Source organism: Macaca nemestrina, chromosome 5 (genome assembly GCF_043159975.1).
Source record: "Macaca nemestrina isolate mMacNem1 chromosome 5, mMacNem.hap1, whole genome shotgun sequence".
Lineage (NCBI taxonomy): Eukaryota > Metazoa > Chordata > Mammalia > Primates > Cercopithecidae > Macaca > Macaca nemestrina.
The window spans coordinates 126,913,181-126,932,293 of record NC_092129.1 but is presented as its reverse complement, the minus strand read 5'-3'; the positions used below and the strand labels follow the sequence as shown (position 1 = coordinate 126,932,293).

The window sequence follows — 19,113 nt, the reverse complement described above, 5'->3', positions numbered from 1 at the left end:
TGTCTCCTATATAGAAAGGGTAATCACAGAGTCAGAACAGAGACAGAAAATCTGCCCAACAAATAACACGGAACTTCTCATCTCATTAGAGCATTAAAATAGCTGAAGGATTGTGTACATGTTAATAAATCTTTTCTTGGTTTAGACATGTCTTATAGTCCTGCATAAAATCTAAGCAGGATTTACATCTGTTGATCCTGACTTTTTAAAACTATTTTCTTTATTCCTAACAACTACAGGAAACCTGTTTAACAAGAACAATAAAAGTTGCTAAAATTATTTTCTAGAAAGAAATTGAACAAACACAATATTGAAGACAAGGATCTTCATTGTCTTAGAAGTCATAAAACAGCACAATCTCCAGTTTAATTTCAACATCCAAATATTCAGAATTATACAAGGTTTTGGTTTCTAAGAGTTATGTAATATGTATTTAATTCACTGCCTTCCAAGTTGAGGTTAATGCATTCTTTTTGATTTATGGGTTTTTGTTTTGTTATTGTTGTTATTTTACTCCCCAAACCACTAAAGACCTTTCTTACTAATCTACAAATAGTCTTTTTTTTTCTCTTTTTAAACACTGTATATTTTAATAGATTTTGTTTCTGCCTTTTAAAATTCTCATTTATCCACAACTTCTTGGGCAAGACTCATACAAACTAGAGGTTACTACTACTTGGTTGTGCAGATTGTTTTAAACATCTCTGAAAAAGTCAGGTGAATACTCCACCATTATTTTTATCTTACTCTCAGACTGTGAGCTGAATCTTAAACATCCCAATCTGACATCAAAATCAAAACAGATCCCTTTTCCCCCTAAATAAATGAGCTGTTTGTCAGGGCTGACTAGTGTGTTTTAAAGGATATCTTAGCCAAGGGTATTATTTTAAGAGATGAGCAAATGGGAAACCCCACAGTCCAGCCAATAAAATATGAACTTAAGGTGCAAAGAAGCACTCATAAATATTACTTAGAACAAGGGATTCATTGTTTCTCTCCAACCCTTTCAGTGGTTCCTCTGATCTCAGCCCCTCTCCTGTGCGTCAGGGAAGCCTCTTCCTTTAACCTGTGGTTTTTTAAAGCTGAGCTACTACATTATTTATGACTGTAAATGTGAGTAGCCTGTCTGTATGCTCCCTGTACACACATACTGAGACAACCCCCCTCCTTCCCCACTTCGGTATTTTAGTGTGTAAGGATGAAAGGGTTTTCCCCTCGAGCTGATGTGGTTGGGGATGTTGAATTAGCTGCTGTTCAGTATGAGGTAGACTGAGGATTTCCCAGCACCTCCTCCACCTGTACAACTCAAAAACCAGCCTTTAATGACTCATTTCATTCCTTTTCTTTCTTTCAAGCTCTTTTTCCAAAATATTTTATTTCTTTCTCTGTCTCATCCTTATTCCTATATGCCTCTAAATCCTACTCTTTGTCTCTTTATTCTTTCTCATTATCTCTTCTCAAAACAAAATTAATCTCTTCATGGAAGTGACAGAATATTAAGGATAATATAAGCAAAAGTTTTTTATAAACTAAATAGGACTGGCATGTTTGATGAGTGTTATTTTTGTTCGATGTTGATTTCTTTTTCTTTCTTTACTTTTCTTGAAATTTTCCCTTTTAAATGTTATTTTATAAAATAAAGGCAAAACACAATTAAATTCTGTCAATGGGATCCTTAGGGAGAGATGAAGAGGCAAAGAAGAATGGGATGATGGAGAAACAATTACAGGGGATGGCAAGAGCCAGGGCAGCTCTGGTGCCCTGGGGAGCTTTTCTCCCAGTGGGTGGAGGCTGCAATTGGCACGTCATAACCTTTTCCTCCTCAACTGGAGAGAAAACAGGAGAGTGTACCTCAATTCTCAAACTGTAACTAATTGATTTTCAACTAATTTAAGCCTCTAGCAAACCAGGACCAAAGGCAGACCCCAGGAAGGGTGGGAGTGGTAAGGAGAGGGGTGCCAAGAGTGCCTGGGGCTACAGAGACACAGAACAAGGAGGAAAGGCCAAAAATTGCTGGGATGAGAAGGGAGGAGGGAGAGTGGTGATATTACAGAAAATGGAAGAATGAAAGGGAAGGAGTCAGAGGTGGCGGCTGAGGCAGTCCCAAGTCCTCCTTAGTTCCAGCTAATACGTCTCATTAATCGTTAAAATTTGATATTTGTAAGTAACCATTACAATTTGCAAAAAAAAAAAAAAAGCATTTAATTAAACTATGATTATAACTATCTCCGGCAACCCTGCATGTGTCTGTCATGCCAGTCACTTGATAATCAATCATCTTTAAAGGAGAAAAAGAATCCTGTTGGTCACGATTATGAATGTGAAGGGTTGTTGAAGAAGAGAGAAAAAGGTCTCCACACTCAGCAATATTTTTCTCTTCAAAAGTTAAAACTTTTACAGAATGATTGTTGCTTTACCCATTATTAGCATTAGTTACTCCAGGCATAATTTATGAATATGTACTATAATGGCTTTAGATTATCTTTCCTTCCAACCCATCCCCCTTCAAAAAAAACTTCCATGTGTTTATGGGTGTGTTTATGTTGCACAAGTGTTAATAACTGTTGAAGAGACTACATCGATAGGCATCTTTAGGCAGATTTGTATATAAATTCCTTTCCACTGGGCACTTGATTCAGCCAAAAACAACAATAAATTATCAATGATGCCTTTCAAATCTTTCAACTGAGAACATAAGCATTTTTTCCTTCCAGTACCAAGAGAACTTAATGATTAGGGTAAGTAGGCAAAAAAGGATTAAAGTTTTTGAAAGCGTTTTTTCTTTCATGATAACATACTAAGTATGTTCTCATATTTAAAAAATTTAACAGCACATTTAAATACTTTTATGCTTGGAATTAAAACATCTTCTTGAAATATATCTAAGAGAAAAACCATTAATAAACTCAAAGTTCAACTTTTTCCAGAGGAATATGTAGATACAAAGAATAATATAAAAGTAATTTTCCTGTTTTTACTGTTTTTTACTTCCTCTAAAACATCTAGTGTTATGTCATTGTGGGGACAATGTCATCAAGTAATCAAAATTGGCTTCTAACTAAAAGATCTTAGAAATACACTACATGTTTTCTTTGTGTAAACGAGATAAATATTGTAAGCAAGTTATCTAATCATGCCTTTAACTTGTGTTGGTATTTAATATATATACTAACACCTAGCACTTTTGACAAAAAGATGGTTTAAAAAGAAAACTAAACAGAAAGACATTATTATTAACAAAATAATGTTATATTGACTAAGCAAAAATTCCACCGACATTCAACAGTTTTAGGGAAAAAGCAAATAATTCAACCTGTAAAATTTAATACTATGAGACTGATAAAAGTGGCCTAAGAATAACGAATATGATAGAAAAAATATTTCTCTTCACACAACTAATAATTTATATTCATTTCTTCAAAATAAACAAGTCAGTAAAATAAAGGTTAAAATGATGTTTTTGGTTTCACATTCAGATGTTTGCATGCCTTAGGCAATTTATTTACATTTTATTTTTCTTTTAGTAAATTCAAATCTATTTTTCACTTATGAACATAAAGCTAATCTCATCTGAATTTTAAACAGTGGGTATTTTGTTAAACATGATTCTGAGATTGGGTTAAGCTTAATTGTTCTTCATGACCAAAACTATGTTGAAAAAAGAATTTCTGAATGAAAAGGTAACTGTAGAAAATCCGTTATTTGACTTGAAAAGGACAACACACAAGCATTTTTGAAAAGGATGCTACTAGATCCTTTTCATATAATTCTTCTAATTATGGGAAATGTCAACAGATTCTTTTCACATATTTAAATATCCAGGTGACTTCCTCAATACAAATCCCTTGACTATTACTAACGTGACTCATTTGTACTTAGTCTCAGCTATATGCATATATTTTAAGATACTGAAAAAATAAAATCTAATCCTTTTTAGTTTTATAAGAACATGAAATAAACTACAGGTAATATTTGCTAATGGATATTACATTTAAAATGCACTGACACTCTTATTGCAGCTAATAATGTTATTACACTTTCACCTTTTCTGAGTATGCTTATTTATTTGATTATAAAAGAAATGCAAAAGTTAAAGCATTTTACTAAGTAGTGATCGACTATAAGTTTTGGATTTATTAGAAGGCATGATCAAAGGATAATTAAACTGTTGTTTAATTTTCCTTAAAGTCTACCAAGAAAAAGTCACCTAGTGTCAGAATCAGTTTGTCAGTAATTTCATGTAAGACAGTTTGGAATTATTAAATAAAGAAGAAACAATAGCTTGTTATTGAGTATAAAGTACTACTCAGCAGTTCAAGCATGATAAAAATAAATACACAATTTCTCTAAAGCTTATAACTAACATTGTTTCTCTAGAGTCTAATGAATAATTGTATTTCTTCATATAGGCAATAAGCTAATAAACTGCTATGTTATTATAATCTGAACAATGTAACTAAAATGTCATTTATTTTTAAATGTGTTTCTCAATAATAAAAAAGTTCTAGGAATCAACGAATAAAACTATTATTTGTTTTGACTTTCTTACTCTACGTAGATTTATAAAAAATAAACACATAAATTAAAAAATCATGCTTACACTTATCTTGTAAAGGATCAGAACAATTCTAATAAAATATGACATTCATGACTGAGCTATTGTTTATTAAAATATGTAACATATATATGCTTCTTTGTCAGATTTTAGATGATATGACCTGATTTTCTCAATGATTTATGAATATATAAATTTTGCTAGATTGAAATTTTTCTACTAAAATATTTACACTACTTTAAATTCTTGAATAATACTTTAGAAATGTTACAAAGCAAAACGTACCACAAGCTACGTTTTCATGTCCCTTATACTAGGTAAAAGCAATCAAATTAACTTGACATTAAGCTATATTTTAAAGGCTAAAAAGTTCCATGTGAAGTCTGTTAATTATATGTAGAAGAAAAGGCCTCCAGGACACCTGATTAGTGCAACAAATGATGACTTACTCACTTAATAATGAGAGCTTTGTCTCTAGTAACATAAAACATATGATTTATTAAGTACCTTATCCTTCATGCTAGGATTGCTAAGAGCAAATGAGCAGAGTATATTAAGCAACATATATTATAAAAGCATTCATATGTTATTAAGATTTGTTGATAATCTGACTTTTCAAAGAATATTTCCTTTGAGATGTTACATGAGGAAGTTTTTAATTAAGTGTTTTATAAAACATGTTAATTTTAAGTCAAAGCAGATTGCATTTGTAAAACAAAGTTCTAAAAGCTATAACATCATAAAGTTCTCAATTCTTCCCAGTGGATTAAATTTGTTGATAGAATTTTTAATCTTCAAAAATAAAATACATTCGATGTTATTTTCCTTTGCCTGCCAGAAGATAGTAAATTTCACCTTCGATTTTTACTAAAACATTTAAAGAAAACAACAGCCCTTATAAGATCATTTGAAATTGTAATCCATAATATTATTGTGAGAGGGAATACTGGGAACTAAATTATCATTTGACATTATCAGTATTTAAAATCCATCATGAAATACCAGCTATGACTAAGACATAATTTTAAAATGTTCTCACTGATATTGTTGTGGTTTACAGAAAATTACAATTAAATATTTTATCTCATGTAGAAGGAAAATTTTGTATAGATAAAGACCCCTAAAGCATGTTTTACATTTTTCTTGCCTGTGAAAAAAATCAAGTAGGTAGAACATACTTTACACATTACAGTTAAGAACTGTTAGATTGAAAGTTTATTTCTGAAATATTTATTATAGAATTTCAGAATCCCTTCCTTGATTCCTTGATAGTAATCTTTTATGGTGCTATTCGATCTTGGTTAATTTTACATCTATATTTTTACAGTAGTTGCTTCCCCTAGATGAGAGATTTTTAAGTAGTATGTGAATATATACTTATATGTGCTTTAAATCACTTAAAAAAAAAGTGGCTCAGAATGTCACTTTTACTTTCCCATCTGTAAGTGCTCGTTTCTTTTTTTTATTTTTACCCATAGCATAGCTATCCTCATAAATGTCCCTGTTTTTAGACTATTGCCTTTGCATTCATATATTTAAGTGAGGTTGAAATTTTAACAAGATCTAAAAAGACCCACACTATCAGTGTTTAAATTTAACTATTCATATTAAATATATATACATATATATGACTTTTTGCCTAAGGCAAAATCTTACATAGCATGAATGAAAGAAACAAAACAGAAGCTAAAGAGGAGAGTTAGAGAAAATGACTTTATATAAACATGACCACCTACCAAGCAGCTCCTTTACTATTAGGAAAAACTTCCACTTTGTAATAACATAGATTAACAAACAAATGAACAACATACCTAAGTTGACAAAGCTCATGACCATGTCAGCATCATTCAGAAAGTTGGTATCATGGAGGCTGGCTAGAGGAGGACTCTGGGTGGTCAGAGGAGTCGTCCGAGATAACTGTATGCGACGAGGATACCCATTGGGAGAGGCTGGGTATCCCTTTCTTGCCCCTCTGGTCTCTTCTGCCAGGGATGCCCTTACTGAGTACTCCGACTCTTCAGGATTTTCTTCATTGGTCATGGCATTGTAGAGGTCCAGCATAAAGAGAGGTGCAGAGGATGCTTGCTTTCCAGGAGAAAATGGTCTGGGTCTGTGAGGCAAACCCAAGATAGAGAGAATTTCCCTTTGTATTTCCCGTCTTTCGTGGTTCCGTAGTCTTCTATAAATAAAACTGGAGTGAACATGATTGTCTCCCAAACCTCCTTTTGCATAACCCACCAGAACCCAGCAGCTCCAGAGGAAACCCACAATACCCTTAAGTAAAAATACAGTCAGATGCATTTTTGTCCAAAAGCAAAAGTTGATATTTTTAGTCCTTCTTGTCCTCTTAAAAAAAAAAAAAAAATCTAAGTTTCTAGGAGGTACACTTTCCCAGTAGCTGAAAAAACAAATTTACCTATTTTTCATGACAGTGACATTTCTGAGCACAACATCCTCACTGATTTTCCTTTCCTATTTTAAATATTTTGGAAAGTGTCAAGAGTAGTTATTTCTAAGAAAGCTGAAACTCAGATTTCCAATTATCCACAGTTGTTAAGAGTTTTTGCTGCATTGATGTAGCAGAAGACGACTAATATTATTTGATCAGATGACCTATGCATTCCTATATGAATTTATGATAATCAGGCCTTTGGTATTTGAATTAACAAAAGTTGATCTTCTGATAAACTGTAGTTCCCAAAGTAATCTTCACTTGCTCTTGAGTTCTTCTCAACCCTTGAGCTCGTTCCAAAACAAATCCTGATTTCTCAATCACAGATCTATGCTGATCTGCACCTTGGTGTTGGAATATATATCTGTCCGGCAGCTTGGTGATAACTTTAACATCTTTTGTGTCGTCTTAGTGTAAAATAATACTCTAGGTTGTACTATTCAAGTAAATGTGTTTCCCTGAATTTACTTGAAATCCTTCCTGTAAGTCCATTCAATCCCTTTCTCCTTCTTACTGTTAATTCCACCTCCAGCAGGCACAAATATACCAGCCCTCTTCAAGAGAGATCTAAAGAGTAATGTAAGCACAACCCTGCTGGGAAAGAAGAGGCTTCTCATTGTAATTTGAAACTGGTAAAGCAAAAAGAACTTAACCCTTTTGCTACCAGAAAAGTCTCCATTTTCACAATTTTATAACCACGCATCTAACATAGAACGGTGATGCATGGGGCATACAAATTCTAGGGGAAATAAAAGGCAGTTTTCAAGTAGTACACTGAAAATTTTGCCATCCATTTTACGTAGTACTTCTTTAGATCTTTTTTTTCAATGACATGTACTTAATACACTTCTGTATTAAGTCTCAGGTTGTGCCTAAGTTAGCTTGATGAATCTCAGTTCTATATTTGAGATTATTTCTAGCTTTTGTATGTCATTAAAATGCACTTCTTAAAAAATAAAAGGATGAGTTGTAAATTGAGGTTAATTCACTGTTTCTTAATGACAGAAAATCCTTTTAAAATAAAATACAGCAGTGAATTAATCACTAATAAATATATTCTAGCTGCCAAAATGGTAGTTGTAATAATTCAATAACAGTGATTAGATAACCTAGCTTTAAGTGTCTTTAAATATTAAAATTTTAAGCAGAAAGTTGAAATACAAATATCCTAAGATGTAGTGTCATGATTCATAACTTTTAAGTTATTTCAGTTGAAATATACACAGACCTACAAATTAGATATTTCCCATAAATTGTACCCAATACTTTGATTTGTTTTAACCCATGCAAATAAACACAAATAAAATCTTCATGACTACATGCAGATTGAAATTTGAGTTTTTAAAATTTGATGGGTAAAATGGGGAAAGTGCACACCTTTCTAAAATACCATACTTAATCCAAGGAAATGAGCAAAGTATGTGTTTATCCTTAATATTTAATGCCTTTAAAATTTGGAAGTCTACAATGTTTTTGTGCAGCTCTAATTTTCCTTACAGGCTCTCACTGAACCTTAGGGCTCACAGTACTTTCATTGTCTGGGATAGTATTCTGATACCAACGTAAATTTATCGAGCAAATTCTAGAGCTGTTATGAAATTTTAATGTTTTTCCTTTACTCTACCTACAGGCGCCTGGTTTCTTGTTTAATTTCTTTTTAAATATTTCCTCTGAGTGTATAAAGAAAAGTCATATTTCTCAGAAGTCTTCAGTTATTGGTGAATGCAGAATACTGAAAGGGCTTGCAGAATCTTATTGTATGCGTCATTTTTTTATACAAAGTTGTTGCACGAAAACTTGATGTTGCTATTTAATATTTGCTTTACTGAAATTTAATTATGACTAGTCATGTAGGATGCCACAGTAGCAGACCCAAATGCTGACATACATGGAACACCCTTGTAAAATAGGTATCACAAAGAATAGCAATAGAGCAGGTTGAAAGTAAGTTAAGAAACACCACTTCAAAAAGAAGTAGTTTAAATGGCTAAAATTCTTGACAGTGCTTATTTAATATCCAAACCAAACTAAGAAACAAAGTCAAATCAATTGCTTTAAGACAAAAAGTTTCTCTGCATTTATAAAACATCCTAAAGTAGGCTACAGTTCTCAATATTTTAAAATAAATCATCAAAGTTATGATTTTGCTTCATTTGTCTCTAGAGCACAGCACAGAATTACAAAGTAAAAATTTACCACACTAGAGGAAGAAACAACTCTTATTATCTTCCATATGTGATTTTTTTTCTAAGATATATGTGAAAAATAAAAATGAGACTAGGCATCACAAGTCTTAAAACTCATTTTCCCAAAGCATGATTTATAGTATCAATCAGTGTAATTATAATTTAATTGTTTCACCAGGCATATAGCCTACCTCTATATTGGAAATCAGTTGCTAGTATTCTTAGTCAGAATATTAAGTAATCACCCTCCCCACCGACTTTCCCTTCCAACTCAGACTAGATTTGGCAAACACTTATTTTTCAAAAAGATCAACTTGTACAGTGAGGGAAAGAAAATAAAGAAAAAGCCTTCCAGGAATTAAAGAGGAAATAGTAACCACCAAACAAAAAGTCAGATTCATTTTCAACTAAAAGTACATGTATTTTACTCCATCATTTGAATTCTCAGGTAGATTTGTAGTGAGAGCAATCTGAAGGATAAAGTATTTTGCAACTTCAAAGTATAAACATTCCAAATTTCAGAGTATGTATTTAAAGTTGTATAAGGCATTGAACATACGGAATAAGCATATGCTGAGAAAGAAGACATGGGGACAGGAAAAACACCCAGGGCATCACAATAATTGTGTCTAAAGATAAGCACATTTCAAAAAAAAAAAAAAAAAAAGGAGCCTTGTAAAAATCTACTTTTCACAATGTAGTATTCCCTGGATATATCCTAATGTTAGGAAATTTCTGGTGAGGAACAGAGACAATGGAATTCATGTAAGAAGTATTTCTCCACTGTCATTCTTTCTATTCATTTTTCACTCTCTCATTAAAATCTGACACATTTCATCCATTGATATATAAACCAACTATGTCCAATCAACCAATTTTTTTTTTTTTTAGCTTTTTAAAAGAAACTTGCTCCAAAAAAATTTGAAGCATTTAAGTCTGTGTTGCTCTAGAAGGACCTTTCTTTTTCACTTTTGGCTTTTTGTTTTGTGTTGTTTTCTCCTTGAAAACATTTTTCCTTTCTCTCAATTAGGAGAAAAATCTCTTAAATACAAAGATATGACTGCAGTGAAAGACAAATGCCCAATGTAAATGGCATCTGCTTTCTAAATTGTCTCTCAAATTAAAACAAAATTCAAAATCCTTTGAATGTGATTATAAAATCTTAAGCAAAAGCTATCTTAGATTGTGTTGGAGGGAGTAAGGGGAAAGGGTGGAGATAAGGCCACTTAGAATGTTGAAGAGGCTGGAAGCAGTGGGGGAATTTAGGGAAGGTATCACCTTCTAGACTCTTTTTGGTGACTACATGCACAAATGCATAACAAAGCAGCATCTATGGTATTAAATTACTTCAGTTCACTCTCTTTGAGTGAAAAACATATAAATAGAGAATACAGTGTGGTCCAAAGGAAGGCAGAGCAGTGCCACACCACCACCATCTGACTTAGATTTGCTTGTTATAACCTGAAAGGGATTGTAATCATGGGCAGCATAGGCTTTTTGTCCATCTTGATTACTAGTTGTTAAGGAAGACTTGAAAATGCATAATAAAATACAGTCACCAAAAACTTTTGAAATGTTGGGTATTATTTTTCATGGATGGTGACATTACTGACTAGTTTTAAATGAACAGAAGATTTTTTAGTATGCTTTGTATTATTACATGTTCCTAAGATTGTTTTTATATTATTTCTCGAGAGTAAATGTTATCCTACGAATATACTTAAGGACATAAAATTATTATTTCAATGTAGTTATTAATCAAGGGAGATTTCTAGTTTTTTCTTGAGACTTTAACTGTAAAGCAAACTGCATGAAAAGAAGGGTTGAGTTTATTTTGGTCACTGGTATAAAGCAGTACGTATTAGTGGTTCAGTTAATATTTGCATAACAGTCCATTTTCTTAACAAAGATGAACAATATTCCAGGGAATTTTTTAAGGGCAGTTCTCGCTGAAGTAATAGTTATAAGGATTCATTAAGCTGATGAGTTGATGAATTGCTGCATCACTTAGTATGTAGGCTCTCCTGACCTTCTGAAGTTTCCTTTCATAAAGAAACTTGCCAATTACGCATCTTACCCCAGAGTTATGAATCTAACTACAAACTTCTGTCAATACTAGGCAATTGTAATAACTCAGAAGTGAAAGCATTATGTAAAGAATTACATAAGAACTTGCAAAATACCTTGGTCTATCATTACAAGAACAGCCTACTGAATTGAAGTAGCCCTTGACCCAAATGAGCAACTTCTATTCCTGTCAATTAACACCTCATTCCTTTGCACTGTAATTGCTTATTGTATGTGTTTTGTTTTGTTTTGCTGGTGCTGTTTTTATGACCCATATTACAATGTAAGAAGCCCTGAAAATGACCATTTTTGTTTAAGGAACATTAGCAATTAAGAGCACACCTGCTAAGGCTCAGTAGGTACATGCAGACATGAAACACACAGTAGACCTGAGATGAAGTGGGGTCTGGAGCATGAAAGAATGCACTAAAGGCATGTCTGTGAGTATCAAAGTAAATGCTTATAAGCCCACACTATTTATACTTTTCTAAATGGCTGACTCTAACTACAAGTATCTTACCAGTAAGTTGACCAATTCAAAACCTGTAGTAGTGTGACAGTTCATGAAAGACACAGCTGCCAATTTACCCCAAAATTCCCATTAACAGCACCTTGATCCTGAGTAGAGAGTAAAATCTATAAATGTCACTAGTCATGATATGTTCACAATGAGACAATTTGGAGAAAACTTAAAAATTACCTAATGCAAAATGGCCTTGATGGCAGACTTACTATTATCTGTAATGTTTTAATTAAATGGCCCTACTATTCCATAGCATTATTTCTTTCTAGGAAGCAGACAATATTTTATAGGGTCTTCTTCAAAACCTTTAAGATAAATTTACAGCCTAACAAATTGGCCCAAGATACATGACAGAAATCGTCCATCAGGAATATAAAGAACTTATGTGTACATCATCCAAAATCCATTAATATTCTGTGATATGAGAGGATATGGACTATCTGCTTCCTAAGATATAATACACTAAAGAAATATAATAGTGGGGAACATAACAATAATTATTAATATTCAAGCTGTACGTGTAAATATCCCTCTAACACAAAGGTTCTCAAACCAGGCTGCACATTAGAATCACAAATGGGGACAGGAGGACATTTTAAGAAATACTAAGGGTGGGACCACACCCAAGACCAATTATACCACAACTCTTGAGAATGATCCCAAGCATTAGTATTTTTCAATACTAATTAATATGTAGCCAAAGTTGAGAACGCCTAACAAATAATCTTGGCAACATACAAATCACATATAATAAGCTATATATTTCAGTAATATAACAACTTCAAATTAGAGAAATATTTTTTATTTTTTCCCTGATTGCTGCTAAGTTTCTATGATATGTAATAAATTATTCTTTAAACAGATACACAATGCTTGCTTGCATCAAGAAAACCTTTTCCATCCATTTACAGACTAAATACTAGGCTATTCTGTACTTACTATAGCAGTAAATTAAAACAGTTCCTACTCTTCCCCAAATTAGAGGTCAGTTGTTTCTAGAACAATTTCCTTAAGTGTTTGTCTTTCTAATACTGAGTTTAAAATGCAGTTTCTTAGACACAAAGTGCTACTGTTTCACAGAGGGAATAAGAATATATTTTTCAAAATGGTATCTACTTGTTACATAGTCCTCTGCTCTTATTTACAGTTTTTTTCTTAGATTATAGCATCATGTGAATTATAAAGCCTCCTCCACTACAAGGCTTTAAAATCTACTTTTAAAAAATTCAGTCATTATTTGAACTCACATAAAAAGAGCCTTCTTATCTATACTGGATATGTTCAGTTGTGAAGTTTCCCATTTTCTTGGTTTTTAGAGAGCCATGTGCATGTGTGTGCATGCACATGCGTCTTCCTCAGAGGCGAATGTTTGTTTCTGAAGTTTCCTCTTACACTGGATCTCCTTTCCATCTTCATTTCCCAGTTACTTCCTACATTTAAAATGTATTGATTTTATTTTCTTATACTTTGCATTCTGTTTATATCTTTTGTTCCTCTATTTTACAAGAAACTCTTTATGTTGTGTCTCCATTTTTAAAAGGCTTATCCCTCCTAGTTTTCTTATCTAGAACTCTCTTTCAAGTGTGTAACTGTTTTCTTTATCTCTCACCTTTCACCGCCCCTTTCTTCCTACAGAGAGGGATTTAATCCTACCATCTCTTCTCCTAATCTCCAGTTCTTCTTTCTTCTAGAACAGTTGTATTTTTATAGCTGCACATTCATCAGCAAGGCAGTGATGACATCAATCTGCAATATAATAATATTCTCCCCATCTTACAACTTCATTTTACTTTTAAACTGCTTTTGTGGAAACAGATGCAAATATTGTACCCTATTTACCCAACCCAAGAAGCTCAGTGTTTTCAGATGTAGATAGAAATTCTTTTGAAATATTCACAACTTTTTCACTATTTCTGGCCAAAACAAACCATGATAATAATAACAATAACAGTAATAATAACTCTAAATTTGTTTTTTAGAGACGCGTCTCACTATGTGTCTCATCCTGGAGTGCAACAGTTATTCACAGGTGTGATCACAGCACACTATAAACTATAATTCCTAGGCTCAGGCAATGCTCCTACCTTTTCCTCTTGAGTAGCTAACACTTATAAGCATGTGCCACTGAATCTAGCAATAACTCTGAATTTTAATGAGATACGCAGCCTTATAGTAAAAATACAAGAAAATAACCTAAGTAGCTGTTGAGATTATATCCTGTCAGTTCACACTTATAATGAATAATTATCTTTGAGTCTAAGAAATTACCTTCTTACCATCCAATAATTTTACATTCTGGCATGAGATATTTTCTCTTAATAGTAGGCTCTAATCCAATATGCAATCCCACTTAATACTGTGTCTTCTAGAAAGTCTTCTAAGATTTGTATGTTTTCCTCCAACCACTTCTAGGGAAATAAAGTTAAGCCAAATTGTCTACAATTTCTACAATAATCCAGACACTCCACATATGTAAATATACTACACACCTATATATATTTTTTAAGCATGCTTCTTAAATCAGTGATAAAGGCACATTAGAAAAAGATCAATCTAATAACATCTCTTAAACAGAGTCAGACAAGTGTCAACACTCACAACTAGTCAGCTTTTCAAGAGCTCTCTAGATGCCCAGTTATTTCCATGGAAATCTAGAGCAGTTCAAATACTCTCAGCTTTCTCTATAAATCTAAATATACAGATTTCAATGGGCGCTTGCCTCTACAATTACAAGTCCAAGAACAGGCTAGCAGGATCTTCCTACCAAATTGAAATATGAATCATCCATATATGATAAAATCACAATCTCTTGGAAGGATAAAATCAGTAACTACAGGGCATAAGCTTAAAACTCATTATTCTATGATATGAATACTATATATTTGCAATTATCCAAATGTCATTTGGATGCTTGAAACTTTTTAGTAGAAAGTTTCTATTCCTTATCACTTATCATGTGATCAAAGAATGTTGTAAAAATTTTTCAGTTCCCATTGCTTATAGTTTTTCCACTTCCATGACTGATGCCAGGGATATTTAAGAAGCATGATGCTTGACAAGGAAAGTGCATAGGGCTCAAAGCCAGGAAACAAGATTTATATCTTGGTTTTGTCACTTACTGTCTGAATGACCTTGGAAAAGTCACAGTGGAATCACACAACTACAGAGTAACAGCAAAGAGTCACATTTCTGAATCTTAGTTTCTTCATCTGTGAAATGGAGAAAAAAAGAGCCCCTTATCATGAGGCTGTTGAACCCATTAAATGAGAACATGTATGAGAAAATGCTTCATAAAAGTCAACATGTTTCATAACTTATTATCATAGGCACTTCGCCCAGTAAAACTGAGATTGTTGTGAGCTTTTCCATTGGTTACTTCACACTGACAACCTGGGACTCAAAGCTTGTATTTCTGTTTCATCACTTGATGAAGAGAAAAAGACTTAAGAATTACTATGAAAAGATCATTTCCCCAAATAAAATTGTTATGTCTATGGATAGACAAAGTTAGACAAAGCCAGGGATTTCATGCTGTTATCGTTCTGTACAATCTCCTAATATCCTGGAGGACATACAGCATTTCTCTCCTTAGTGACATTTCCTCATTGTTTTAACAGCACATCTCAAATCTTTTCCTATGGTATCCCAGTGCAGTAGCAATAGAGAAAAATAGGCTTGATTGACTAATTGTTCTTCCACTGCACAAGGAAATAAAATTAAAATGCACATCTACCCTGAGGTTTTCCATTAGTGTTAAGGGAGGCTGTCAACTTCTGAATATGATGAGTGAAAAGAGAAAAAGTTAGCTTGTTCATCTTTGAAGTAAGCAATACACAACCAACTAATAGCTTGGTATAAGAATCATCTAAAACATACAGATAATTGCCTATATGCCTTCAAGCACTGGTTTTGCTACTGCCTGCTTTGTTACATGCAAGAAATGTCACTTAACACCTCTGCCTCAGTTTCTTCACCTTAAAGGGGGATATTAATATATATTTCAGAAGATTTTTATAATTGTCAAAGGATGCAGCATGTGAATATTCTTTCATAAATGTAAAGTAATCATTATCATAGCATTTGTCACATGTATTATTCAGATCACAGTGGAGAAGTGTATAATTTTCATACCTTTACAAAGAGATAGCCCAAAGCATTTAGCATGCTACTGCACATTTAGATTTTTAAAAATATGGTAGTGAAAGGGAGGTATAGTATATAGCATTTTCCAAACAAATTTTACTATGGAATCACATTATCTAAGGAGCTAAGTAGGTGATTATCTAAGGAGCTGATTGCCATCATGCAAAACATATCATAAGACTGATTTTCAACCAGAACATCTGGAAAAGAGTACATCTGTCTTGATATAAAAGGAGAAGCAAAATAACACAATTAAAAGCCTCTGCTCAGGAACTAGACTAAATTTGTATTCCGACTCCACCATTTCATAATTGTGTAACCACATTCTGCCTCAGTTTCCTGATCTGTCAAATGGAGATAATGGCAGGTGCTATCACTTAGGGTGTTATGAAGTTTAAATAAGTTAATAAACATAAAAAGACTTGGCATGGGGCCTGACACAAAATAAATAATAAGTGTCAAGTGTTGTAATATTTTATTACTTCTTGAAGGATGGAAATTTCTTCCTATGCATTATTGTAGCTCAGTGTTGTAGAAACAGTGTTTGACATATAGATGTACAATAGAATGAATATCCATAGAGTGAAATTTACAAATTTGCTTAAAAAGATTTACAAACCATCTATAAGCAATGACAACTATTAAATTAACATTAATAATTATTCATGTCATTTATTACTTTACTAATACTGTATCAAAGTTTAAGAAATGTATGTCACAATTGTGACTGGTCCATATAAGCTTTTACATAGTTTATATGATAATGCAGCTCAAAAAAATGCATTCTCCAGTTTAATACATAGCAGTCAAAAAGATTATCTACTAAAGGATATTTTCTTATGCCAATAAGACCTAACAACACTAAATTCCTTGAGAAACACTACATAGAAGTAAGCAAACATAGTGTGAATCCAGGGTATAAAAATCAGTTCATGGTTTTTGCTCTTTCTCTTCCCAAGTCTCACTGACCAGCCGTAGACAATTTGACTGTCATTTCCATTCTTCCAATTGAGAAGCAAGTGAGTAGAAGAAAGATAAAATTACAACTAGTGTAACCTATTCTGTCCTAGAAGTCTTTCTTAAGTAATAAGGTTAAGGAGCCTTACATGAATAAATAAGTCATTTAAAAAGACTTTGCCACTAACACTGATAACTGAAAAATAAATGCATTTTATTCATTTTGATAAAATCAATTATAAAAACTTACTTGGGCTTACCAAATAAAAATAACTATCACTCAAATATATAAAGATTTTGTTTAAAACTTGTTTCAAAATTGCTATGAGTGGTTCATTAATCTATATTTAGTATTTGCCAAATATACCCAATTCGTAACTTTTATATACATATTTAAATATAAAATTCTCAAGTTCAAAAACTTAATTATAATAAATGGTAGAATTTACTTTTTCCACGTTAATGATAGTAAAAATGAAAGTCTTTTGGTGTTCAGACCAAACTCAAAAAAAAAAACCCTAAACTTCTGTTTTAGAATTTTGATGCCAAGCTTTTGCTAAGGAAGTAACAATCCACAGCACTGTTGCAAAGCTCTAAAGAAACTGGTTTTTATACAAACACTGACAGGCTCTGACCATCAGTGGCATTAGAAGGCGCCAGCATAATTGCAGCCTCCTCCATAACTTATTTCAGGCTAAGTAGGAGAGCCAATATTTTGTATTTTAATTAAGAAACCTGGATTTTGTTTGTAATAATTGACCGTTAAGTCAATTCTTGCCAGGATATACTTGTAAAAGAGAATTTGTGCCTCCAGTAAGCTTTCATTTAAGATTTTTTGGAATATATTTAGAATTTGGGATTGAAATCTGTTTAAATTATTTATGTTAGCTGTTTTCATTGTAATACTAATAGCTGAAGATTGTATTTGTATGTATTTTCAATAGATGAAAATGTTCATAAACGTTTATTATTTTCTTCTTGAAGAAAATGTTGAAGGATAATGATGATGTTATGAACTCTCAATCCAAACTATTCCCCTTATTAACTAGTTAGGCCTGAAGACAAATCACTGTTTTCATAGTGTTATAAAATAAATTAATCAGTATTTAAGACAGAGTAGAACACCAAAGAGACAATCTAGTAACAAAGCATTTTAGATGTAAAACACCCATATGCTAATGTTGAAAATGTCTAATTTTTGGCTGTTCAGATCAAACTATTCTATACAGTAATGCTTTCATGTTCTTATTCTCAAAAAGTGCTACTCAATTATAATTATTTTAAGTACATGTGATAATAGTAGTATTTATTAATACTTGTTTTAAAAGTTAATTAGAATATATCTGAAAATTTTACCCCTAAAGAATGAGTTTCCAAAGGAAACTAAATGGAATACTGCCACCTCTTGGTTATATAAATTGTAAAGTTGCAGAAGTTTAATGTAGCCTTTTTGAATGGAAATGTTTAGACACACTTTAAGCTTTTAGAAATAATAATCCTATCTCTATTGCTATGAAAATATACATCTTTAAATTTTTGCTTTTCAGTTACCGTTCTTTAAGTATTTCACTTACCATTTTGCTAAGCTTGTCCAAAAACTCTTGAACTTTAGAACCTGGAAACAATTCTTCATGTTTATTTTGTAAAGAATGGCAAGTAATGACCTTGTAATGAAAAACACAAAGAGACTTTTATATCCTGGGTCTCTGTTGTGAACATTTCTATCACTTCTCTTTATAGCAAACCACACCACTAACCTACAGAACAGAATTTTGCAATGACACACTCAAATTTGCCAAAACACTAATTACATTTCTTTCAGCTAAAAGAATTTATACGTTCTCACCCCATAAGTATTTTATGTATACAGTTTTAAATTATAGGGTAAAAAATTATACAGTAAGTACCTAGGCACATCTGGAGACTAATTTGGTGGGTGAAAAGAAATGAAAGACTCTACATAGACATAGATTTCACTTAGGACAGGATCTGAAATTATGAGGTTGTCTCTACATGGGGTCAATGCAAAATAAAGGAAATCAAGAATGGGAAGGAAGATAAACATTGATAAATAAAGAAAATAAAGGAATTGGTTCAACAACAAATTATATTATTATTTTTCAGTACACTTCTTACAACCTGACTGTAGCAACAAAGCATACCTCTTGCTACATAAGTAAACAGTAAATAACATGTAATCAAAATAATGAAGTGAAATATACAGATGAGC

At 32.4% G+C, this 19,113-nt stretch overlaps 1 protein-coding gene across 1 annotated transcript in view; it reads right to left on the bottom strand.

The window, feature by feature from the left end:
- Window positions 1-7,583, bottom strand: part of LOC105479543 (bone morphogenetic protein 5) — a 123,211-nt gene extending 115,628 nt beyond the window's left edge. The window contains exon 1 of the mRNA XM_011737547.3: window positions 6,367-7,583. Coding sequence (XP_011735849.1) covers window positions 6,367-6,856 — 490 coding nt within the window. The 5' untranslated portion in view covers window positions 6,857-7,583. The remainder of the gene's footprint in view (window positions 1-6,366) is intronic.
- Window positions 7,584-19,113: the final 11,530 nt, after the last annotated feature.